This window comes from Danio rerio, chromosome 13 (genome assembly GCF_049306965.1).
Source record: "Danio rerio strain Tuebingen ecotype United States chromosome 13, GRCz12tu, whole genome shotgun sequence".
In the NCBI taxonomy this organism is placed as follows: Eukaryota; Metazoa; Chordata; class Actinopteri; order Cypriniformes; family Danionidae; genus Danio; species Danio rerio.
In genome coordinates this window covers 30,558,509-30,585,000 of record NC_133188.1, presented here as the reverse complement: position 1 = coordinate 30,585,000, position 26,492 = coordinate 30,558,509, and the positions used below count along the sequence as shown (strand labels likewise).

General features: G+C 34.9%; 1 protein-coding gene and 1 long non-coding RNA gene across 2 annotated transcripts in view; one reads left to right on the top strand and one right to left on the bottom strand.

Moving 5' to 3' along the window:
• The window catches only part of LOC141377191 (uncharacterized), a 4,115-nt gene extending 2,673 nt beyond the window's left edge, over positions 1-1,442 (bottom strand). The window contains exon 1 of the long non-coding RNA XR_012389319.1: positions 545-1,442. This is a non-coding gene — a long non-coding RNA (uncharacterized lncRNA). The remainder of the gene's footprint in view (positions 1-544) is intronic.
• Positions 1,443-5,062: 3,620 nt separating this feature from the next.
• ddx43 (DEAD (Asp-Glu-Ala-Asp) box polypeptide 43) lies at positions 5,063-26,396 on the top strand. Its single transcript, NM_001328193.1, has 17 exons — positions 5,063-5,467; positions 6,569-6,624; positions 13,504-13,627; positions 13,716-13,862; positions 14,055-14,136; positions 15,720-15,876; positions 15,984-16,102; positions 16,182-16,292; positions 16,386-16,527; positions 17,628-17,728; positions 18,515-18,602; positions 18,829-18,956; positions 20,978-21,087; positions 23,860-23,998; positions 24,104-24,191; positions 25,770-25,999; positions 26,132-26,396. The coding sequence occupies exons 1-16, from the start codon at positions 5,119-5,121 to the stop codon at positions 25,986-25,988; spliced, it is 2,160 nt and encodes a 719-aa protein (NP_001315122.1). The 5' UTR covers positions 5,063-5,118; the 3' UTR covers positions 25,989-25,999; positions 26,132-26,396.
• The last annotated feature ends 96 nt before the right edge of the window (positions 26,397-26,492 follow it).

The window sequence follows — 26,492 nt, the reverse complement described above, 5'->3', positions numbered from 1 at the left end:
GCATGTGAGAAGTAATTGCAATGTTCTTTTGCCCTTTAGGACTCCCATGTCTATCATTTTGTTTTAACAAATGTAGTACAAAAAGTCCAAAAGCAAGGCTAGTCAAGGTGATATAATCATTTAGTGAGGGAAAATTAAATTGAGAAGAAATTTGGGGTGGTATGAGATGCATTTCTTTGCGACTTAACATGCTTAATGTAATTATATCTTTTACTACTTCATACTATTTCAGTTGTGTTCAGAACTGCGAAACTGTATTTTTTGAAGCATATTGATATCTTTATGAAAAAATATCTTTAATTTATTGATGGAAATATTTTCCACATTTTATCACTTGCCTGTTATAAAATATAGTTGGATTGAAGGGGGGCGCGCAAAAGTTGAAGCCGCATACTCATCAGTAAATGTGCAGTTGCGCCCCTGATTACTGTACACACAAACACAAGCTTTTTGTCAGGAATGCCCGTGCGGTCACTGATCCATCAATGTAGAAAAGTGATGTAAAATTATAATTTTCGTAATTAGAAAAAAAATACATACTAACATCCAGGAAAACTCCCGATCATAGATATATGTGTATATGTGTATATCTCTAGTTTGGATGGCCACAGTCCTCCGCTGTACCTTGGTCCCGCATTCATTTCAAAGGAGCGCTACCCTGTAGCAAGATGGCGGTGCTACTGACGCATTTCGTCCAATAGACAACAATAGGCCAGGCGACATCTAGTGTATTTATCTATGACATGCTATAAGCGTATGTGACCGCTAGATGGCGTTCTTGGATAATAAGAAGCACAGAGCAGTGGTTCCAAGCCGGGCTCACTTTCTGTTCTAATGTCCCACATCTGTCTTTAATTATATTCATCTGTCTCCATATTCTACTGCATTCCAGAATATTACAAAGCACTAAAAATGTAAAAATATATATTCAATATATTTATTATGTTTTTGTTCACAGCTGACCGCAACTCGCCGTGACGAAAATTCCCGAGCCTGTGTTCTCCAATGAGATGGGCTCTCTTCAGTGCTCACCATGACAACGAGACTCACATAAATGACGTCGCATTGTAAACATTTGCATCTGCATTCCTATAAAGGTCGTCGGTTTCTTTCTCAGTGTTTAGTTCGCTCGGTGTTGCTGCTTGTACTTGACCAAGGTAAGTTCAATACCGACGGTACAGTGGAGCCACGCGGGCCCGTCTGTGATGTAATTCCTTGCGGTTTGCGTACATAAACGCAATATCGCAAAGAATATTACGTGTTTGTTGCTCGAAATGTGCCGCCGAGCAACATTCCAGTGAACACTGGCACGGACCGGCTTCTGAACCCTTGGCAGGGATCAAAACAAGCCCTGAGGACCCTCAGGGAAACACGTGAGGCCGGTAGTGGGACCCCGCTGCGAGGGTTATGGTGGGTGGGAGCAGCGAGGCCCACTCATCGTCTATTTTAAACTATAGTTTCAAACTTTAGTTTACTATAGTTTAAAATAGAAACCATGGCAACTGTAATGTTTTAACTTTATGTTTGGCTGTTGTAATGTTTTGCTTTGTTTTTCAGCAGAGTTGTTGAGCAAAGAAGGACCATTGAAGACAACCGTTGAAGACAGCCGCGGGTTATATTCATGAGCGTGCGCATTATAATGTTTCCGTGCTGTTTTCTGAAAGTTTATCTTGTTTAGATAAGTTTGCAGGTCAAACAAAATAAACTATACTCTTTATAAACACCTTTCTTGTGTTTTATTTTTCCTCTACAGCAATACACTCGCATAAGTCTGTTTAATGCATTTGTATGCAACATGGTTTGACAATAAAGTAGTCTAACAAATAGTTGTTATAAATGTACCTTCATTAGTCAACATTTGGTGTAGGTAAAAAAAGGTTAATGAAAAATGTCCTAAGAGATAATGGTAATGTTATGGTTACATGTCATGAACTTACTGTTATTCAAACATTTGCTTGATAAAAATGTCCTAAGACATGAATGGGTATGGTTTTGGTTTTATGTCAAACTACTGCATAGGTTTTAGGTTGATTACAGCAGGTATCTATATCCTAATAAGGGTAGTCAAAGTTATTTTAATGACCCAAATCAAGTAAAATGTATCTTACTCAAGTACTTTTATAGCATGCAAAAGTGAAATTTAAGTAAAATACATTTTCCAACAACACAATTTTGTCTTGTGAAAATGACCAGTAGGTGGTGAGAAAAAAAAGTTAATGTCAAGTTATATATATATATATATATATATATATATATATATATATAAAAGAAGTTGGAACAAGTGTTCATAATATTAAGTCATAATGCATTTTCTATACATTTCCATTAAACATTTTGTTCTAAATTTGGTAAATTGCTCCCAGGTCAATCTTGACTTTTTCTAATAAAGATGCATCTAAAAGGAGATTTTTTTTCTTTGTCCTGTAGTGCTGTCTTTTCCTTTCTGTATCACAATGACATGACCTAGCAACAATTTACAGTACAAATAGCAAATAAATAAATTAGCCACCGTTTATTTACATCAGAACATCCCAGTCCAGAGTACACTGTTATACTGACGACATGAAGCCCACACAGAATCTACGCGTGCAGAATTCCACAGATTCTTAGCCCATCATTGATTCTGTTTATTTACTTGTGTAAATGTGTGTAAATCTATATTTATTTAGTTTTTAAATTATTTACAATAATATTATTGACTAATATGAAAATATTCATATGAGTTATTTACAATACAGTTTGTAAAGTTATATTTTCTGTCTTTTAGTAGATATATTATATGAAAGACTTGCTTTGTTTACCAAATAAAGAGGATCTAATTGGATTTGCATTGTAAACATTAAAGTTAATTAGGTATTACTTTTTTTATATATATATTAAGGTTTATTCCGCGTAAATCCGCAGATTTTAAACACAATTTTGTGCAGAAATAGCAAAAAATGTCCACAGATGCGGTTTGACCCTAAACATGACGACTTTCTGGTAACACTTTACAATAAGGTTCATTAGTTAATGCATTTACTAACATGAACTAATCATAAACAACACATGTACAGCATTTATTAATCATAATTGTACATTTACTAATGCATTATTAACATCCAAGTCCATGCTTGTTAACATTAGTTAATGCACCATGAGTTACAGTTTTTCTTGTTTGCTTTGACCTGGTTAAAGAAACTAGGTTCCTTTTCATTTTCACTAACCCAGCAGAGCAGAAGCAGGTCTTGCAAATGTGTAAACCCTTTCTCATTGGGTCGACACATTTTCCTTACCATTTTTCAAAACAGTTAACAGATGTCATTCAAGCAGTCCAAACTCCATTGTTTTAGCTATGGTAACCAAACAGAAACCATCTATTCCTAACCATTAGACACTAACAATATCAGTTTGAATTCACTGAAGCAGCAGTTTGACACTCATTCACACAAATCTTCAATTAGCACTCAGTCTGCAAACCTTATATAAACGATGGAAGGTCTGTGTTGTTCTGTGCCAGCATGGATGGAGGAGGTCAATAGTGGCTATGTCTTATACTCCCAATAGATTTGACTGTAAATTGGTCTAAATTTGTTTTCTTTAATATTTACAGTATTTTATTACTTTTGTCTGTTTTTACAGTATTTCAGTTTTCAGCCACAGTTTGAAAATTGTCATGAATTCAATATAAATGTAATCAAAGCATTTCTTATTTTGGATCCAATTTTTTGCAAAAAGGCAAATTTGACGGCACTGACATGTTCTTTGAGAGATAAACTAAAGATTTTAAGCAAGAGACTTTTGCAGGTTATCAATGCTGTTTTGCTATTTGTATGTGCTGTTTTGAGAAATGCACTTACTGTTTTGTAAATTTCAAATCTGAGAAATGTACCAAAGCGACTGAGAAAAACTGGAATGCAACACAAGTTAATGCAAAAATGAAAAGTCTGCAAGGACAAAAGTATGTATTTTTATGTGCACAAATTATTTTATAAAAATAGTAGTGAATACATTATTGGGTTTTACATTTTTAGGCTTTTTAATTAATACTTTATAGTATACTCTTTTGATGTAACCATGAAGGTACAAAAAAAGAAGAGAGTCATGTATTGTAAAACAAAACATTTAGTGGAATAAAGCATCACAACCATTGATTCTGCAGGTGTCAGTCACTATTTCAAATGTTTAAACATGAGCATATTACCAACACAAAAAAGTGCAACAGTCTTAACAATCATAGGCTATAATTTATAATAATTTATAATAATTTATTCATTTGTTTAATTTAATTTTAACCTCACCTCAATGAGACGTGGACACCATGTTTTCAGCACAAGTCTATTGGCTATTGTCCTCAGTCACAATTTGGCCATTTCAATAAAAAAAATAAATAAAACATAATAATAATAATAATAATAATAATAATAATAATAATAATAATAATAATAAAACAATTGTTATGAATTCTTCAAAATTTTTCTTGTCTCTTTGGTAAAAAAGTACATTTGAAAAAAAACCTGGATATCAACAACAGACAAAATATATTTAAAATGAATTTGATATGGTCCGCTTCTGGTGCTTCACACCTTTTTTGTGCTCATTTTGTAGCCGATTTGCCTTCAAGGTGACGTCATAGTTTATCCACGCTATTACCAAAGAAGAGAATGATTCTATACTCTTTGCTAATACTGGCCTTAGTTATTTAAAATTACACTTTATTACAATATATATTAAATACAAATATATAATATAATATAATTATCTTAATTATTTAATAAATATATTATATAATATTAAATTACATAAAATAGTTAAAAGGACAAATTCTGGACCTTTTGGCCGTCGGGGGAAGTTCGTTCGACTCAAAATATTGCAATAACGACAACAGAGCTATAAATTTATTTGATGTTGTTTTAATAGTTATTTAAAAATAATAATAATCAATTCAAACGATATAATTTCAGTTGTCTTTTCACGTTCTTTTTTTTTTTGTAAGTGGTCACGTGACGTGAGCGGAAATTGGTCAAAGTGAACAGTATACTACAGTAACGATAGTGTGTTGAGGTCTCTCGGGAGGACTTACAGTTTAGCGTTGGCTATCTCGACATCTCTGTTAACGTTTCATGTTGTTTGTTTTAGATGTCGGACTGGGAAGATGAATACGACGGAGATGGCGTGGCGGTTTCAAAGCAGTTAACGTTACCTGCTAAACCTGCGCCGGTAAAATCATGGAGGCCTCCGTCACCTCGAGGCGCGCGCAATCGAGAAACCTCCAGCGCTGGTGCAAAATTTGGCGGAGACGGAGAGCAGTGGGTGAACTGGAGGAACAGAGATTCGGATTTCGATGTCTTTGACGGTGCAGCCGGTAAAAATAACAGTTACAGTCGATCCAGGATTGGACCAACACGAAGTCGCGGTTACGCAGACCGTGGAGATTCATCATCGGTAACTCTGAACGTGGAAAACTCATTGGTCGGGAGAATAATAGGTAACGTTAAACGTGTCTTGTGATGTTTAGGATTTTTTTCAGACTGTCAGCAATCTCTTTAATCGTTAAGAATTGTTTTGACCGTTTCATAAACTGATTGAAACCGTTTCTAAAAAGTTAGTTGGTTAATGTTATGTTACGTTACGTGATTAAGTTAACGTTACCGAGTTAACGTTAGGCCCAGCGGTTGTCAGGGATATTTTCGTTGCTGTTTGCTAACGTTACTCAAGCCAAAAAAAAAAACTTGCTCAATCAGCATTTTGTTTTACAGTGACACAGTGCAGATAAAATTGAGGTAACTTATACGTGGTTTTATTTTCACACATTTGGACTTTCAGAATTTCAGAAGAGTACAACGTTATTCACAGTCAGTTAAATAGTGCTAGTGTTGTTTTGAAGTCATATTTACATGAAATGTCAGTCCGAATATTCAGTGTACCATGCTATACAATATAGGGACCATGTCACAAGTTGTCACTGAACTTGTGCGAATATAAAACCAACTTTAACGTTACCTCAGTGCAGATGAATAGTGTTAAAAATTACTAGTTTTTTCACCATGTTTTTTCAAATTATTTATTTAGCTTAAGAATTCCATGCGTTGTTGTCTTACACTGTTTTGTATTAAATATTAGTTCATACTTTTCTAGTGCAAAAATGACGTAAATTAGATTAGATCTGAATTATTGACTAACTGGAGCCAAATATTGACAATCTAGAGCCATAAGTTTGTACAAAAAGGATTTTTGAGTATCTCGTTATCATCATTTCATAATTCAAGAACGTAAAATGCTGCGTAAAATCAGGCACGTTATGTATGAAGTCTCAAAAACATCCAGAATATGCTTAAAGAATAAGACTCTTTTATTTTGTCTGCTCCACAGTGTCTCACCACCCTAAGGGATTTTGAGCAGGTTTGCATACATTATGTGACAAAATAAGTAACTTAATTTTAACGATACCTTTGGTGCTGCGATTGTTGAATCGGGTTTTAATTGTTTTTATGAAATGGTTCATGTGAACTAGTTAACAAGTAATTTGGTCAAGTAACTTCTAATTAAGAAGTGATTTGGTCTGTATTATTTCTGTTTGTCGTCTTAGGTCGAGGTGGTGCGAAAATACGAGAGCTTCAAGAGAGCAGTGGAGCATCAATAAAGGCAAGTTAAATACATGAAATCTCCCAAAAGTCTGTTTAGTAACAAGCTCAGAAGAACCTGTATTTGCACACTAGATAAAACTTTAGACTTAAGGTAAGTTCCAGTTATTTGAATAACATTATTTTCTGGTATTTGCCGAAAATGATATTATCAGTTAGTTTTAATTTGTCCAAAAATGACTATATACATCCCATTTTTTCTTTTTACAATACAGTTTTCTCTCATTTATTGGAAGGAAATTAGGGATGCACCGATATCGATACCAGTGTCGGGTATCAGGTCGATACTTGGTTAAAATACTCATACTCGTATCGTACATGAAAGGTTGATACCATGCACTGATACCACTCAACAGTAATTCACTACATGATGTGATTTGTTGTCTTACCTGACTTCAATGTCCTAATGTATTAATTAGCCTAATGTATTTTATATTAATAGCTTAGTCCAGTGGTTCTCAAACTGTGGTACGCGTACCACTAGTGGTACGCGGGCTTCCTCCTAGTGGTACGCGGAGGAATCGCTGAATAATGAAAGAAACAATTAACACTTTAATCCTTTAATGCGTAATATAACATTGATATGATCAGCATTGGCTGTTTTGTGAAGCGTACGATCACAGCGCTGTGCTTAGAGTGTTTATTTTAGTGCACTGTGTCATAAGCTGCTGAAAATCTGTTTCCAAAGTTTAAGAATTGATTCTGAAGCTTGATTTGACTGACATGAAAAGTGGCCAATCACAGTCGACCTTGTCTAGTTGCGTGAAACGTAAGGGCGGGACAAAGGCTTTCTGTGTTGCAGAGACAGAAAAAACAACTTAAAAACAAATGTTTTGTTGGAATAATGCTTCTCGGATGTTTTCACTGCAGAGATGTCTAGCAGAGTAATTAAACCGCGGACATATTTCCTGCCTATTTGATGATCTTCATACACGTTTCGCTCTCCAACAGCCAGTCGACTCGCCTCTGACCTGTCACTCCTCTAAATACATTCTGAATGGCGGCGCGGGAATGAAGGTATTGCGCAATAACTCATTTCTGCAAATGCGGCGAGTGCTTTATTTTAAAACGAGAGCGCATTCATGTACGCAAATCGCTAAAACAGATATGTGAGCTTTTAAATAGGCTTTTTTGAAATGAACTGCAAGTGCTCTTATGATCGCGTGTGTGCTCAGATAGAATACAATCGCGATCTTTCCACTATTAAAGTAGACATTATTTATCTTTGCTCCTTAACTAAATTTAGTCAAAAGTATTCAAAGTTATCAAATATTTAGAAATAGATTGATAAATGATCGATGACAATGCTAATGGTCTTCTTATTTGGCTGTGTTGTGAAGTGAAACTTACTTTTCGCAAAGGTGGAACATTTTTTATTTCTTTACGACAAAAGAATTATGCTGGAAATGTTTCTGGATGAGGTATTTGTGTGATTTATACATTTAGCTGTATTCTGATCTGTCCTAAAGCATTACAGGTCAAAGCAATCCATTGTTAGCCTACTTATTGTTTATTTATCACAATTTACAATAAGGCTCTTAAAGCACTGCTTTGATAAATGTAGTGTCGTCATATTTCAAATACCTCAAGTAAAATGAATTCATTTGTTTTATTTATTTTTTTACTGACAGTGTACTTGTATTTTTTTACGTTTCTATTTTAGATTAAGATCAAGTGTAAAATAAAATTTACATGTGATGTACAGCTATTTAAGAAACAAATTTGCCATATTGTAAAGAAAATAGTGTAAAATATGTAAATAAAACGCTAAATTTAAATCTTTTTACCATATACTTCAATTTAACCTTTCAAAGCTTAAAAATATATATTTTTAAAAATGGGCAAAAAGTGTCTCTATGGCCTTAAAGATTATTTGGTAGTTTTACCAGTGCTATTGAAAAAGATTAATTGTCATGAAAGGAAAAATTGACTATACTTCCTTTGTTAGTGCAAATTATACATGTAGCTTTGGGATGTAAGCAATCCAACCATTAAATTAGGTTTACACTTAAAAAAAGTGATTTCATAATGAAAATCAGATTTTTTTTTTCAAACATAACCAACTAGTACTTTTTAAAAGAGTAATTTGTACTTTTACCTAATATTAGTATTATTTACTTAAATTTTTGTTATTTTAGCAGTGTAATAATATTTTTACTTGAGTACAAAAAAGATTTCACAAGCACTTAGTGCAGATTTATTTTATTATTAATATATGATTAATAAATATTATTATTAATGGTTTTTATTTGTATCTATTCCTATGCAATGTTTTATGGGTTGCTGAGAATACATTTCAGGTCTTCAATACATAGCATGTCAGTCTTGAAAAAAAAATAGGTGCTGGAATTGACTTTCATTAGGCTGTGCCTGTATGAACCCTGTCATGTACATTTAACATTTATTTCAAGATTTGTCTGAAAGTGTAGGAATATGACATATAGCCTATATTTATAAGGTCCAAGCAGCATTTCCAGCTTTTGATGAATAGGCTACTATGAATACTTTAGATTTAAGTACAGCAGTTTTCTTTTTACTTTAAGAACTTTTAAAAACACATTTTAACTAAAACTTTTTTTTTTTTATCTGCAAGCACAGTTAATGTTCAGACTATTTCAAATGTTTAAAGTGACTGACAATAATACATATTCTTAATAATAGGAATTAATCTGCATCGTTTTAAAACTGTGCACACCTGTAGCTGCTTAATTAGGCTTACGACGCTATTTTTTAATACTGGTTAAAAAATAGCGTCGTAAGGTGGTACTTGGAGAGACGACTTATTTCTAAGGTGGTACTTGGTGAAAAAAGTTTGAGAACCACTGGCTTAGTCCTTATAAACAATCAGTTTCTAAAGTACATTATTAACGAATTTATAGGCTACTGAAGAATAAACCGAATATGAAATATGATCCTTGTTTAATGATCACAGCTAAACAAGCTAGCACTCATTTTATTTATAAACTAGAAATAGAAAATAAAAGAAATTTGAAATAATGGAACATTATGTGAAAAATCTAAAGACTACGTGCTAAATAAAAGCTTCTCGTCTAAGCTGAACATCACTGCGGTCACCACGCTCGTGTCAGTTTACAGCTTCTGTAAAGATCAGACAGCCTATATACAGATCACACAATCTCAGTAAACACTTCATGGAAATGTATAAATATCTCTTAAGTATTGTTAATGGAATATTTATATCGATGTGATCTTGCTTTTGGTTATATCGATACGGGCTTTGTAGGCACATGCATTATTTTTAACATTAAATGCAAAATAACAAGTGCAAAAAAGAACAGCTGAACTTCGGAAAAAGTGATCACTGAGGTTGCCATGATGGTTGCTTTGTTTCTCTGTAGTTGGATTGTCAGTGGTGCTGCATTGCTTAATAACTTTTCTTTTAATAAAAAAATAAGATTACTTATTATTAAACATTGTAAGATGAGGGTCACGTGATTTTTAAAATGAGAGTATGTGTTACGTATTTATGGCTATTGGTCTTACCTACCCGTGACCAACCCATAGTTAAACATCTAGTAGCCTACTTTTTGATTACCTGACCCGCAGATTAAGGACAATACTCGTGAATATAAACGAATCACGTATAACTGGGTTTTATGGGCCCTCAATATGCAGTGCCAAGAGAGTGACTCCATAAGGTAATGTACACTGCACACACTTTGTGTAATGTGTGAAGTCATAGGCGCATATCAGCGCAAGGATAACTCATCCTTTAAATGTCCATGCTTAGTCATAAATAGATAAGGTCTGGATTTGCTGGGTATCAACAATGTGTGTATATTTTTCTTGGAACAGCCTTTTGTTAAAGAATTTTGTGTTCATCCTTGCTACAGACAAGGAAAAAAAACAAAAATATAAACTTCATTGAAACCCAATCTATGAAGTATCGGTACTTGGTATCAGCGAGTACACAAATGAAAATATTCATACTCGTATCGGTTTGTAAAAAAAAGTGGTTTCGGTGCATCCCTAAAGGAAACACTAAGATAAACCTATTCTTTATAAAACCTGCTTTTATGATCGAAATAAAACTTTGAGAAATGTCTGACAATGCACATCCGTGTGGGATCATTTTCTTTTTTGCATCATATGCTCTGCTGCAGAAATCTTGTTCATGGATGAGTATTTAAACTTTTTATCATGGTAGTATTAAGCAGAGCAAGTTGAAGTGAAGCAAGAACACTGAAGTAATTTCTTAGCTAGCATAAAGTTTCACAAATTCAGCAGAGCTTTTATTATCTTAATTACTGCTTTCGGTTCTTCCTGGGGAAAAAGCAGTGCTGTTTTATCACTTTAGATTTTAAGGTTCTGCTATAATGCTGCTCTAGGGTGTGTTTCCGAAAACCATCATTAGCTAACCAAGGTTGCAAGTTGCATCATTACAAACATAGTTTGTTGATTTGGTGTTTCCCAAATCTGTCATTCCATTGAACATTCGCAAACTGCGTCACAAACTTCTAGAGCTGTAGTTAGAAGCATAGTTCCTGGTTGTAACGTGTTCTATTTCTACTTATCCCCCATGCCCTATTTAATTAGAGCGTTTCAACGTTTAATCTTAGAATAATTAAAAAAAACAAACATTAAAGCATCTCTCTTGGGTGTGATTTGTTTTCCAATTATTTTTTTTACAGTTCAGTTTTAGCGATCTTCAAATTGACAATTGTGCTCCTTTTTCAATGCACTTTGAAATAGGGATGCTCATTTCGGTTAATTTTGCTAACCGACAACCGCCTCTCGTTAATCGGTTGTTAACTGGTTAGATCACTATAAATTTTTTTTAAACAAATTGACGTATCTATTTTGTGTCTGATGCATTAAATATTGCATTTTAAAATACTGATTTATATGCTAGCATATTAATAACAGAACATAACAACAGAGCATCTTCTCGCACCTGCAGGGTTTCCATAGCACAGAAGAACAGAAAAACTAAATAAAATGAATAAAATAAATAGGCCTGCACTAAATTATTTTTCACTTAAATTATTAATTTGTATTACAAAACGAAAACACTGACTGATCCTTTTTAAGAACGGGCATAGGTTGTTTTTTTCAATCATGTTTTTGTCTTCCGTCAAATAAAATCGCAGACTTCCTCAAATTGCCCGCTCCATGGAAAATATGCATTTATTTAATGCCCCGCTGTTATTATTATGACAAAACATTTTACATTTTTAATAGAAATCATTATTTTAAAGATTATGTCTTGCTATATGGTTTCCTCTCTCTCTCTCTCTCTCTCTCTCGCGGTTCAAGTGCGCGCGCTGCGTGATGAAGCGACAATAGGCTACTGACAACGCGTGCATATGTTGACTTGTTTGTAAACAGTTTTGTTGTTTAAATATGATATTGCATTAATGTACATACCTGATTTATAAGCTGTAAAATAAAAGGTAAAGCCTATTTGTTGTGTTTATGACGCAGATCCAGGAGGCGATCAGTGACCGTGTGATTTGGCATCAACACGTCTCAAACAGCAATATTCTCCTTCCATTTAGCTTCTTTGGGAAATATGTCTGTAGGCAGATTTAGTACGTTTCTGTAGTGAGTATGTCTCCAACATTTATTAGATTTGCTAGGAATATTTATGATTGTCTCCAATTAGATCTACAGATCGGTATTATTGCGTCCTGAAGTAAAGTGAAACGGCTATAAACTCCAGCAAGATAGAGTGATTATATGCAGAGCCATATAGCTTTATCTATATATAAAGTATAAATATGGAAACTGTGTTCATCTTAACTAAAAGCCACATCGGTTTGCTGGCTTCACGCATCATGCACCTGTCAGTCAGTCGGTCAGCACGTAACCTCAAAGGGTTTAACAAATAGCCTAGCGCACAGCACTACTACGATTACAGAAAAGTTTGTGCTGTTATAATTCACTTACCTTTTAATACGTTTAAAGGTATAAAAGCGATTATAATCTGCTGTTAAAAACAACAACAACTAAATGTTTTGAATGGGTAATGTAGCCGCGGCGGGATGCATTTTGGTCCTCGCCATGAAAGAATGAATGTAGCGGAAACCATGCTTTTTAAAAGTTCTCTGTAGAACACAAACTGCTGCTCTGGGTTAAGCCGCCTGCAAAACACTTGCAGCTTTTAGTAAACTATTCAAAAGATGCCCCTCTTACAGCAAAAATCGCATTCGATCGGCCCCTTATGCAGCCAAACTAAAAATATATAAAATAATATTTTTTAATCGTTTAACTGATAACATTAATCGGTTACAAACGCACCTTTTCGGTTAACAGTTAATCGATTATTTTGAGAATCCCTACTTTGAAAACATTTATGCCATTTTGAATGGAGCCATGGCTCATGACGAAAGCTATATTTGACCGATTATTTAAAAGCGAAATTTAAGTCTCCAAAGCTTGTGAAAACAAAAATATATAGCATACGTTAATGCTTTCATTTAGTAAGAAATATATCTTCATTGTTTGCCAATATGACATGGGCCTGTTGTTTAGAACATTTCTGCAGTAGTTTGAATGTCAAATTGTACTATAAAAAAATAAATAAACAATATCATACTTAATAATTATAATAATAATTATTATTATTATAGTCGTCAGTACATCAGCCTTTTCCCAAACGATGCATTGTACTATGATAGTTTAGCCACGAGTTACATTTGTTTTTTGGGAAACGCACCCCTGTGCAGTCTAATAAAACACAACATATTAAAGCGTATTTGGTGTTTCACTGATTTCTATATACCAAACTGGAAATCAAAAATGTATGACGTAATTAGCACGGCCACACAGGACAATGTCTGTGTCATTAGTTAAAACACAATATCTTTTACATTGTTATACACATGACATGACTCTTTGATTGATGTATGATTGGCAGATAACCCGTGGTGCACATGAAGCTGAAGTGCTCATCTGTGGAAGCTGTGATGCTCAACACAAAGCCAAAGACATGATTGAAGATCTGGTGCATGAAAATATGGGAGGTTCTGGATACCGCAATGGTAGTTATAAATTTACAAATGTCATTGTTTTGTTAAAACCTTTATCTAAATTGTAGGTATTGACATTTGAATGAATTTAAATCTCCAGGAAACAGCAGTCAAGGGTATCAAAATAACTCTTGTTGGTCAGCTTCTGCTGTTAAAGCGGCAGCTGCAGCTGCACCAGCACCTACCCCCATTGACTGGACTTCACTTAGAGAAAACCGGGACAAATATGAAGCTATGAAATGGCAAGGTGAGTCTCTGGGTAATGTGATTGTTACATCAGTTCTACCATCATATTCATTCTAACCAGCATTACTGAATATGTATTGCTACTGTATGTTTACACAAAACAAAAATTCCACTTTGATTCATATACTGTTTGTAATATGTTGTCAGATATGAAATACTTTACCAGATTTAACACATTCTTTGGGTTCTTCAGATCTTCCTGTTCTAAAGAAGAATTTCTATATTGAAGCAAAATCAGTGGCTGCGCGCAGTGCTGAAGAAGTCAAGATCTGGAGGTCAGTGTTGTCTTATCATGCTTTTTTCACATTAGCCCACAGATGGCGCAATAGATCTGTTAATTACAGCATTTCTGGATGCTCTGACATTTGGGTATTTGTAACAGTGGTTTTGTTCTGTTCTTGCTTCTTATACTAAAATTTAATACCTATTCTTATTATAAGAAACCACAACATTGCTAAAATAATATTAATTTGTCACACAAGATGAGCGTTCTTCAGGGTTTCTGCTCTATTTCACCTATTTATTTTTTTGTATTTTTTTTCAATGTAACTAAGGATTTTATTTGCTGTTTAAATAATATTAATTTATTTATGTAATATCATGTTGTTTGAAAGTAAATTCTTATTAAAATTAGCCACCTACATTTGCAATTGCAAAAGCATTATACAACATGCATTACAAATGCACATCAAATTGGACATTTATATTTTCAGTGTAACTTTTCCAATAAATTTCTGATTTACAGAAATCAATGTCAGCAACGTATGCTAATTTCTGTACCAATAAGGCTTTTAAAAAGCTTTTTGCTTAGTTTTCAGCTGATAAAATATTTTAGCTCATCATAGCTAGTATAAATATGTTCTTTATAAACATTTTCATTACTTAAATTAGTTCATTCAGTTTAATTCACATTACTAATAAGGTTTAGAAATCTTAACTTTTAAAAGTTTTATATTTATAAATGGGCATCTTTGTTTTCTATATAGCAGTGCCACAAATATTATTTTTGTGTCATCAGTTAATTGTTTACCTTAGTCAGAAACATTTCAAAGTATTAAGAGTAGAGCTTAATTTGAGCCAGAGAGAGAGAGAGCATGTGAATGAACACAAGTGAAGGCTGTGTGGATTGTGTTTGCACGCGCACACATCACTGTAGTAATCATGCGGAATATTTTCAGCCAATCAGCTTTTTTATGTTTAATCACTCTCATTGGTTGGTGATTATTGTTTCGCGTGCAGTGAGCAGTGATTAATGGCATAGTGGCCTGCCTAAATAATATTTATATTTTCAAAATGGCAAAGAGGCAATCGCGCATATTTTCATTTTTAAAACCCTAAGTTATTTTGATAATAAGCCTGATCAAAGGAGATCTTGAGAAAATGAAACTGCACAATGTATCTAGATAGCGGGAAACTGAAGCAAATCGATCTCAAGTCAGGCAGAAAACATGACAGAAGAGGTAACTGTGGGCTCTTCTTAAAGATTAGTTTGAGTCATTTGAATATTTTCTTTTTCACTTGGCACATAATAGTAGTCAATAGTGATTGTTCATATTATTTATGTTTGTAGCTACATGTTTTTTCTCATCATTGACTGACCTATAATGTCATATGGCACAAAATAATCAAAGACCGTTCAGAAATGTGATGCTCTTTTTTGCGGTATCATTGTTTAATGACGTCTTGTCCTAGGAAAACTGAAATTGAGTGGTGGACGTCGGTCACATTGACTTTTCTTTTTTTTGCTGGTTTTGTTCTGAGAATTATTCACTTACAAATGAAGCACTGATTTAGGGCATGGTGTTCTACATATAATAATTGTATTGTTTTTGTACATTATGCTTCTCTAATAAAACAGAAAAGAGAACAACAATATCTTTGTGGACGATTTAAAAGATGGTGACAAAAGAACAATTCCCAATCCAGTGTGCACGTTTGAGGAAGCTTTTGCTCACTATCCTGGCATCATGGAAAACATTGTCAGAGTAGGGTTTAAAAAACCAACACCCATTCAGGTAAAGAACTCTCTTTCATGCTTGCTTCTCACTGATTGTTTTTCTGCCTTATGTAAAATAAGACATTCAGATGAATGGAAACCTGGTTAATTTTCCTAATGGTTCAGTCGCAGGCCTGGCCAGTCGTCCTGAATGGAATAGATCTTATTGGAATAGCCCAGACAGGAACAGGCAAAACTCTGGCCTACCTCCTTCCTGGATTCATTCATATGGATGGACAACCAATGTAAGTGTGTTCCAGGGTTCATCCTTTTTGTTAACAAGTGAATCTATTTTACTCTGATTGATATACACATTTATTGAAGGCCCAGGGACAAAAGAAATGGCCCTGGCATGTTGGTTTTGACTCCTACTCGTGAGCTGGCCCTCCAGATCGAAGCAGAGTGCAACAAATACAGCTACAAGGGATTTAAAAGGTGCTGTAATTATTAAGTTCTCCAAATTAATTCAAATTTAATCCATAATTTAGGGTTTAAACCAACAAAACAAAATTCCTTACATTATTTTAGTATCTGTATCTATGGAGGAGGTGACCGAAATGCCCAGATTAAAGTAGTGACCAGTGGTGTGGACATTGTCATTGCAACACCTGGACGGTTAAATGATCTGCAGATGAATGAGCTCATTAATTTGCGCTCCATCACCTATTTGGTAAGTAATAGCGTTTGTAAGTTGAAATAAGGATACGGATGAGAATAAATGTTTTTGTGTCCATTAGGGGTGCAACGGTTTGGTATGTATCACAGTTTTAGATTTACATGCTAAGGGTGCTTTCACGTCTGTGAATCGATTCAGTTGTTCTGAAACAGGGATTAAAATTGTTACAATGTTGCTCTTTGTTCTTGGTGCAGTTCGCTTTCACACAGCAAAGTTTCTAAACGGACCAAAAGAGCTAAAACAAGTCACGTGCGATTAACCTCTCCTCACTTTGTCAGTTTCATGGTTTATTTTGCAGAGTCCGGATCAGCTGTCAGGGGGGTGGTAGTGGTTTTGATGGTGTTTGATAGGGTGCTCGCAACGTGTCTGAAGAGCAAGGACTGATTCGGTGGGGAGGGGTGAGAAGGGTGCGCGACGTATTTGAGGAGCGGGAGGGAGACGAGCGATTTCTTGGAGATTATCACTTGTTTGCGGGCACCCAGGAGGCTCTGTACATTCACGGGAGACTAACGAAACTTCCGGGAGACTTGGGATGTCTGGAATGACCTCCCCCCCTGCTCCTAATTCTCTCTTTATATAGCTGTATGCCTATTACATATCCATATTACACTGTGATATAACCGGGCTCAGATTATATTGCTTTCTCATTGCAATCGATCCACTCCAGAGTTCGTTTCAATCGAGCTGAGACCACCTCATTCAAGCGATCTCGGAGTGATTATTTTGGCGCGGATCCGAGCTTGATTGGTGGTTTCATATATGCCAAGCGAACCGCGCTAACTGGGCAAACGTGACAGGTTCCGAAACATAAGTATAGGTGTGAAAGCACCCTAAGACAGGTCTTCGCACAGGCGATGGATGTGAAAAGTAATCGAAAGCTTAGAAAGGCAAAACTGCTTTGTTGCAGTTTTTATTAACAAACCAAAATTAATAATGTATATTCTGAACCGTGGATCACAGGGCGCAACGAACCGTGGGAGGACAATGAGACTGCGTTTTTTTTAGTTTTTTTTTTGACCAAGAACCGTTGCATCTCTAGTGTCTTTGATAAAAATAATTTTGTGTATATGCAGTTTTTCTTTCTCTTTTTCCAGGTGTTGGATGAGGCTGATAGAATGTTGGACATGGGATTTGAACCTCAAATCATGAAAATCATTCTGGATATTCGACCAGACAGGCAAACGGTTATGACTAGGTGATTTATTTGATACTTGAAAAATATCTTGATTGCAGGTAGAACAGGGTATTCTCTTTTTTTTAAATTTTGTTTCATTGGTCAGTGCTGGCAACTTTTTTTAATGAAAAGGTGGTAAGCTCTGCCCGAAAAGTTGCTAAATGTTGCTAGATTACTTCAAATGTCAATTTGCGTATTACTGACGTCAGCAAGTACAACCGTTTCTGTTTGTTTTACAGCCTATGGCTAATAAAGGTTTTTTTAATGTGCACTACGCTTTATGTATGCATGCCAATTTGACTAAATTATTGCTGTTTGAATACAGTATGTCAGTATAGATGTGTAGTAAATTTGCAGTAATCTCACAGACGTAATAAACCAAAACTGTCACTAAAATGTCTGTGATTGTGAACAAGAAAAACGGTCAAAGAAAAAGTCTGAAAAGTTGCTGAATATAGTGACAAAGTCGATAAGGTGACAACACTAGCGTTAGTATTTGTTTCTCTGAAAAAACAGTGTTCGCAACTTAATTGTAAACGCAAAGCATATTTGTGTTTAAGGATTAGGGGATGGTGAGCTTGAATCAATCTGTTACTCACCTGTGGTCTTTGAGTCAAAAAAGGAACATTTTATGAAACACCCAAGTTAAAAATGTAAAAAATTTCCTTCTACTGACGTAAAAAAAAAACAAGCGTACATAGTTTATCCTGAGCTAAAGTAACAGTACTTTGTACTGTTTACTTTAAACGCAAAATGGACATTTTTCTCTGCATTTATTCAGTTTGGATCTCTATCTTTCTGTTGCAGTGCCACCTGGCCACCAGGTGTTCGGCGACTGGCCAAATCCTACCTGAAAGATCCAATGATGGTTTATGTGGGCACACTGGATCTAGCAGTAAGTGAATATTTACACGTGTGTCATATATATATATATATATATATATATATATATATATATATATATATATATATATATATATATATATATATATATATGTAGATATATATATATATGTGTGTTTATATTGGATAATGCTTCAATAACAGATCAAATATAGCTTTATTTGTTTGGCCTCCTTATTAAAAGTCCCCAGTTAACTTCTGTGTCTGTCTGTCTTCAGGCAGTGAACACTGTTCAGCAAACGGTGCTGTTTGTGCAGGAGGATGAAAAAAAAGACTACGTTTTTGATTTCATTCACCGAATGGAGCCTCTGGACAAAGTACTAATATTTGTTGGAAAAAAACTCAAGTAAGTTTAAAGTGAGATGAGCTTTTTCATGAAACAGGATATGGGAGGAGCTTCACTCACTGAAATGGCATTGCTTAACATGCTTTTACTGTGATCGCTTGACATGACAATGGGTGACAATTTGCTCAGGAATAGTGTGGGTTGAATGGTTTGTGGGGAAATGCTTCTCTTTTCTAGAAATGAAACTTGGCATTTCTCCATTGTCAGAGGGTGTAGCTGTTTAATAAATGGCCATTCTTACTATCACTTGCTTTTCTACACCTCGATATGACAGGCATTTTTTTTTGTTTGTCAAAAGTTGCGCAAACATTTAAACAGGTTCTTTGTTAGACTTTCATGCTGATATTTTCATTTTGTGCAAAATAAGATTGCTCAGAAATTGCCTGATACTCGGCCTGCATTAAATCAAGTGCTTCAAGATGATAAGGGCTTATTGGTTAAAATTGCAGCAAAGGTTGTTTAAAATGGGATTGTTCACCCAAAACTGAAAATTTCCTAATCCTCTTTTTGTACCAAATCTTGATGGGTTTCTTTTTTCCATTGAACACAAAAGAAGAAATACTGAGAACATACCTGTCAACCCTTCCGTTTTTCCCAGGATTCTCCCGTATTTTACAGTTCTATCCCGCTATGATCCCGTAAAGGTATTTTCACGTAATTTTTCTGTAGTTTTGGTGTTTCTCTGAAGGGTAACAAGAAATATTAAAGAGCCGAGCCTCCCTATACGCAACCCATACCGCCGAATCGCATGGGGGCCACCCCTTGCTCTTAAATGTGAGTCTGTTCTGTGCTTTCGCTTTGTTTAGGCACGAAAAGACATTGAAATAAACATAAAAACGGCGCGATTCCCTTCCTTTTCATTACAAGTGTCATTTTTTTTCATACACAATTTCGTCCTAAATGAGCATAAACAGTTAGGAAAACAGTCGAATGCTTTCATTTCAATGTTAATGTTAGATGTGTACATTTTTAAAGTGACACCTGTTATTTGTTAATGTAATCAAACGAAAAAAATCTAAATAAATCATTCATACGTTGCTCTTTAATCACCAGTGCGCGTATCTCTATAGGGAGCTTTTTTGTGCGTTCTACATCTCAGATAATGAACTTGCAAAAGATATGTGGATGATTCATATTACTTACACATGCATATTCCAAATATATGTGAAAGATGTCATGTAACGCGTTGAGTCAGGTAAAAATACAGGACAGCTCGTCTAACTTGTGTTGCAGCAAAAAAATAAATCAAGGCTCACACATGTCGCATTCCACATGTTGTGCTTTATTCTCCTTTCAACAGTGTCACTGTATATTACAGAACAATAACTTAATTTGAGCATCAGAGAAAAATAAAAATAAACATCGGTCCCACGCACATGTGCTTCTTGTGGTACATGCATCTACAGACAGTTCTCGCACGCACACGCAAACACATAGTGGCAATCTCTCTGAAAGGAGCCTCACCCCATTTTCATTCGTTACAGACACTTGTCAGATTTTATTTAAGAGAGATAGCTGATTACACAGCACAAAAGTGCATGCTTGTAGGGGTGTGATGTAGTGATGTGAAACCGATCCGCGAATCACAGCACATTATGATAGATGACCAATCAGAGTCACTTGAGGGCGGGCCTTTCGGAGGAACTAGGAAATATGACATTAGTTTTTATGTTAGCAGTGTAGCTGTAAATATTCAAAGTAAGATATATGAAAAAATAACCTAGTTTTATTCAAGTGAAACACATTGCTTTGCATCTTATAAACACAACAAAGTCTTAATAATACACTCCGGACCACCCCTTAAACAAAATAAAGAATCTCACAAAGGTTTGAAGCCACTTTAGTGTGAGTAAATGTGAGTAAATTGTCATCTTTTGGTGAGCTATCCCTTTAATCAGCCTTTGTCTGCAAGAAATATGCAAAATGACCACAGTTTGGTTTGTGTGGTGACCTGTGAGTATGATCAACTGTATGGCTATTCCTTTATAATCCTCACTGTTTTTCTCCCCCTTGCTGAATAGAGCTGACGACCTCTCCAGTGACCTGTGTCTTCAGGGTATAGCGGTACAGTCTCTGCATGGAGACCGAGAGCAATGCGACAGAGAAGAGGCCCTGCAGGACTTTAAAGATGGTACAGTATTTTAATAAGCAGCAAATACAATGGTGACGTGTAGTTTTTGTGCCAATAGCAGCACCAAATGAAATTGCTGGCTAATGCTGACAAATTGGTAGCCTCAAATAAGTTAAGCCAGTGCTGTGATGAACTGCTTACTGCTTTTGTTTTTAACCATGACTGACACCAAAAATACATACTTAATTAGGACTGGGTGATTAAATGAAAAGAAATGCAAACCAAAATTCAAAATCTCTAACAGATGAAATTTTATAATTTAATACTGTTAATACTTTTCCCTAGCCATTCTGCTTGCAGCTTTTTCAGAATCTCACTTTGCAAGCTGTGTATTAAAAGACTAACCGCTTAATCAGCAACCCTCTAGAATGGAAGAAAATCACTCACATGACTTTAAACTTGGGGATGAATTATTCAATTTCACTCGCCAGTGATTGTGGCTTAGAGTAAATTTGATGCACTGAACAGACTGACCGAGTGTTTCAGTTACCCTCACAATCCTGTGTTATATCAGTGAATGCACAGAAGACAGAAGTATCGATAAGCTCTGACATTAACGGTTCTGCTATCGATACTGGAGAATTATTGCTGAAAAAACATTACTTGCGGTAGCATTATTGAACTGACCAACCTATTCTAATTTGTAATATTTGATATTCGTCTGCATAGTTGGCAATCTCACATGAGAAATTCTTGTGTTTCTGGCGAGCGTGTCAAGTATAAAAGCCTTTACTGTTCTTGGTTGTGTGTGCGCACTCAGCGGAGGCTCGCACAAACACATAGCTTGCGACACAGACTCGTGCACACACAACTTGTAAGCTTGCGGAGTGAACAAAACAGGTTGTTTTTCTCGAGTGGACTGCGACAATGCCCGTTGCAACAAACGCAACAAGTTGTTTTCTTGTATAACAGAAACACAAGCAATCTGGCTAAGTGAAAGTACCATTTAAAAGTGCATTATCTGCAGTAAAAAGTAATTAAAAGTGTTTGACAGCCTAGCTACTAATGGTAACGTTACATCATTCACATCCTTTTGCCAGCAGTAATTCACTTAATTAGTATAATATTAATAGTTGAATAAACGCACACATTCGATTACAATGAAAACAGTATTTTTTTTCTGCAGTAGGTTAAATAAATCTTAAGCATTAAAAATGCTTTTACATCAGCCGTATTTACAGAATAGCCTAATAATAAACTATGCTTAAGAACTTATTTTTAAAAATGCTTATTTTTACATTGCAAGATGCTTCAAAACTATATTAAAACAGTTAACTCCCAAAACACTCAACTCATTTATGTGAATGCGTTAATGAAAAATAACAAACATTTTCTCGTTTAACTGCATTTTGCAACTTAAAGAAGATATTTTCAATGGCAGGGAGCACAATAAACCAAACAATATCCCGACTTGTGCCAGAAAAGGCTTGCATGTTGATTTTTCTCCAGAAGAATGGTTAAAAACAGCTAATAGTAATTTTCCTTTAAACTATTGTGCATTTTTGTTTTTACAGGAAATGTTTTGTTATATTTTGTTTTACAATTATTGATTTAGTTTTATTTTACATTCAAAGCTTAACAATAAAATAAAGTAAGTTTATTTTATTCAATTAAATATTTTTTTTCTCCATAAAATGCTACATAAAGCACCATTAAGAGAACTGCTAAAGTACCGAACCAGTAAGTGGTATCGATAAAGGTGTAATGTTATTAAAACCTTAACAATACCCATCCCTACAATAGGCTACTATAAAATGGTTTAATGTTACACAAACGTGAGCATTTCAGTGACTTTCAACGTACAACATTATCTAGTGTGGACAGAGCATTAATGACGATACTGCCATTTACAAACTACAGTGGCCCCACCAGTCTTTTGGAGCCATAGTATCGCGATACTACCACAGTACCAGTATACCAGTCCAACCCTAATGCACATCATATCTGACGCACTGTAAACCCATGATCTGTAGTTTTTCTCAGAAAATGCAACTCTCTCATACCTTTCATACCATATCTGGCAGGAATAGCAGCTATTCAAAAGCCAGCGCTTGTGTATTACCACTGCATTTTGCTTTCATCAGAACAGTTTGTCCGAACACATACAATAAGATAAATATTTAGAAACTCAGCAGTTTATGTCGGCTGGAAGCAATAGTTTGTTTTGATTTGTTTGTTTAACCCATAGTTGGTCTTTGTTTTTAGGAAGTAAAACTGAAATTGCTTTTAATCCAAAAAGTGTTTCAAGCTATGTGTTTTAAAAAAATTCAACAAACAACCGAAAATAAAGTTGTTTTTTTTTTTCAAATATTTTATTATCACTAAGAGAAGAAATGCATTGTTTTATTATGTTGTTGCACTGATTGTTTTGGTGCATTGCAGTTCATATGCCTTAAACCTAGAGATGGGTGTTTTTTTTTCTTCTTTTTTTCAAATAATTTGAATTTGCATTTTAAGATTATTTGTATGTTTTTAATTGAGGAATCTCACTTTTAATTAAAATATATATTAAATACATTTTCATTGCAACAATGCCAAAATAATTAAGAAGCTATTGTCTATCTACATGATTATGTGCTTGGCTAATCTGTTTATAGTGGGATCCTGCATTAAAACTTCAGTTTTCTGTTGTCAGAACATGAACAACTCTCTCTTTCTCAAAACAAAAGTGTATGCGCCTAGGTCATTGCCATGCATACAATCCAAAACCTCAAAAACCTAAAAAAAAAAACGATCTAATGTTTCCATCTACCTGTCTGGCTGCTGTTGAAGGTCGTGTGCGTATTCTGGTGGCCACTGACCTGGCCTCCAGGGGGCTAGATGTGCATGACATCACGCATGTGTTCAACTATGATTTCCCGAGGAATGTGGAGGAGTATGTGCACCGTGTTGGGAGAACAGGTCGTGCAGGGTGAGTCAACCAGGGTGTGACTAAATTATCAGAAACTATAAGAATTTTGATAACAATAAAATAATTCAGGCTTTTTATGTAAAATGAGTTTCTGTCTTGAACCAGGAGGTCTGGTGAATCTGTAACCCTGGTGACTAGAGAGGATTGGAGAGTAGCAGCTGAGCTAATCACCATCCTGGAGAGATCTGGTCAGGTAAACAACTGCAGGCATTCACTCCCTCCATTATGTCTGTCACTCTCTGCTATGCAACTCTCTACCTCCGGCCCTTCTAGTTATAAATGGAAATTCTTACAAATTGTATTGTGTGTTTGTTATGAGAATGTTGTGGAGTAATACAGACAGAAAAAAATCAATCTGATACAACATGTATCAGATTAGTTTATTTATATAAGGAATGAATAAGGAATTCATCAGAATAAACAGCAAAAGTATGCGCATGCGCAATGGACAGTGATGGCTGCTTAGTGATACGTGCTCCGCTTCAGATGTCCTTTTCCTTTATAAATATTCCTACGGAGATTTAAACTGAGGTTTTAAGAATTTGTTTTGCTTGAAAGGCATCAGAGATCGCATCCAAGCAAGAATTGCTAAACTCGCCCTCCAAAAAACGACCTAAAGATGACAAACGCCTTCATGACGCCATTGCCGAGATGCTCGAAAAACAACTGAGAGCTATAGAGCTAAGCAAGTCTAAAAAAAAAATTGCCTCAGAAAGGGTGCTTACTACATATTTCAAGTAGGAATTTATGTTTTATTACTGATGGAAATTTGATTAAGCGGGACACAAGTTCCTTTTTAATCACAAAAAAAGAATAAAGAGCAAAAGTCATTCCAAGACACTCGAAAAATGTGGAAAAATTGCTAAAAAGCCTTTATTAACATGGCTACTGTATTTCTTAAAATGGCGCCTATGCATTTCGGCAAACACTTGCCTTCATCAAGGTAGCAGAGATCAGGTGAGTCTGGAGTTTTTTTTGAACGCTATGGTCTCGTGACTTTCATTCATGATGTATTATTTAAAGATTTTTTTGTATAATGCGCTTTTTTTTTTTCTTTTGCTCTTTTTTTTTTCTTTCCTCTTATAATACTGAATTTATAATGAATGTTGAGTTGACCTTTTGTTCAATATATTAATTTAGTATTGTTTAGATATTCTAAAGAGTCACGAGACCATAGTGTTTAAAAGAAATTTCAGACGCACATGATCTGTTACCCTGATGAAGGCAAGTGTTTGACGAAATGCGTAGGCGCAGTTTTAAGGAATAGCCATGCCATTAAAGGCTTTTGAATGATGTTTCCACATTTTTTAAATGCCTTGGACTGACTTTTGTAATTTAATAATATTTGTGTTGGTTTTTTTTTTTATATGGAAGTGAAACATTTTTTTTTGTCTGTTAATACCCAACGTTTTGGTGTCCCAAGTTTCAGAAACTTGGTTTCACTCTTTTTTTGGTTCATCAATAATATTGCAGAACAATTGATTGCAAAAATTACTGTACATTTGAAGGTGTATTTCTTACTTTTATTTTGGATGGTAGTGAAACTCCCCAAACTTAACAGGGGATTTAAACAAACTTTCCAGAGCTTCACTGCAACAGTAAATCTGCCATTTAGAAGTTATTAAAACAAATGTGTTTTTTTATGTACCATAGCTATATATGTTTACTTGCACTTACATTACTTATGCTAAACGAGCTTAAACAACATGATACTTAGGATTTTTTTCCAGAGAATCTGTATAAAGGAAAGCATTTTTCCCTTTTTTTTTAGGATGTACCAGAAGAACTGGTACTAATGGCTGAGCGTTATGAAAAACACCGGAGGGAGAAAGAAATGTTTGGACCCAGGAGCGGAAGAGGAGGAGGAGGGGGAGGGGGTGGAAGAGGAGGAGGATGGGGAGGAGGTGGGGGTGGAAGAGGAGGTGGCGGCGGCGGAGGAGGAGGAGGACGAAGAGGTGGTTATAGAGGAGGCTCAGACCTGCCATTCTGATCTATTGGAAGGTAATATATATATATATATATATATATATATATATATATATATATATTTTTTTTTGGTTCACCAGATGATTCTTAAAGGGATGTGTATTGTATCTGTTACTGTAGTATTTATTTTTTTATTGTATCTTTCAGGTTGATGCCACTGTACTCAATGGGTCCATAAGCTTTTAAAGTGTTAATCCTCTTATTTGTAGAGAGGCCTATAAAGTCATTGTAATTGACTATTTACGTTTTGTAAAATGATTCATTTATGCTTGATGTTTCTTTAATGTTAAAAGATTTTTTTTCCTAGTTCAGTAACATTATCTACATTGAAATTGGGTAAAACAAGCCTAAATGTAGGTGATGTAGCCATGTTGTTCAGTTTAATACATCAAATAAAAGCCTGTAAAACCCATTTTTTTAAGGATGTTTATTGTATTACACTACATTTGATCTTCAAGGTAAAAGCACAACATGTACATAAATAATGCATAATTAATAGAAATCAAAT

What these genes read in the sequence shown, in the direction of transcription:
- ddx43 (NM_001328193.1), top strand. Translation starts at nt 5,119, where the DNA reads ATGTCGGACTGGGAAGATGAATACGACGGAGATGGCGTGGCGGTTTCA. An exon ending in ATTGGTCGGGAGAATAATAG is followed by an intron (nt 5,468 to 6,568) that starts GTAACGTTAAAC and finishes TTGTCGTCTTAG; the next exon opens with GTCGAGGTGGTGCGAAAATA. An exon ending in TTTGTTGGAAAAAAACTCAA is followed by an intron (nt 18,957 to 20,977) that starts GTAAGTTTAAAG and finishes CTTGCTGAATAG; the next exon opens with AGCTGACGACCTCTCCAGTG.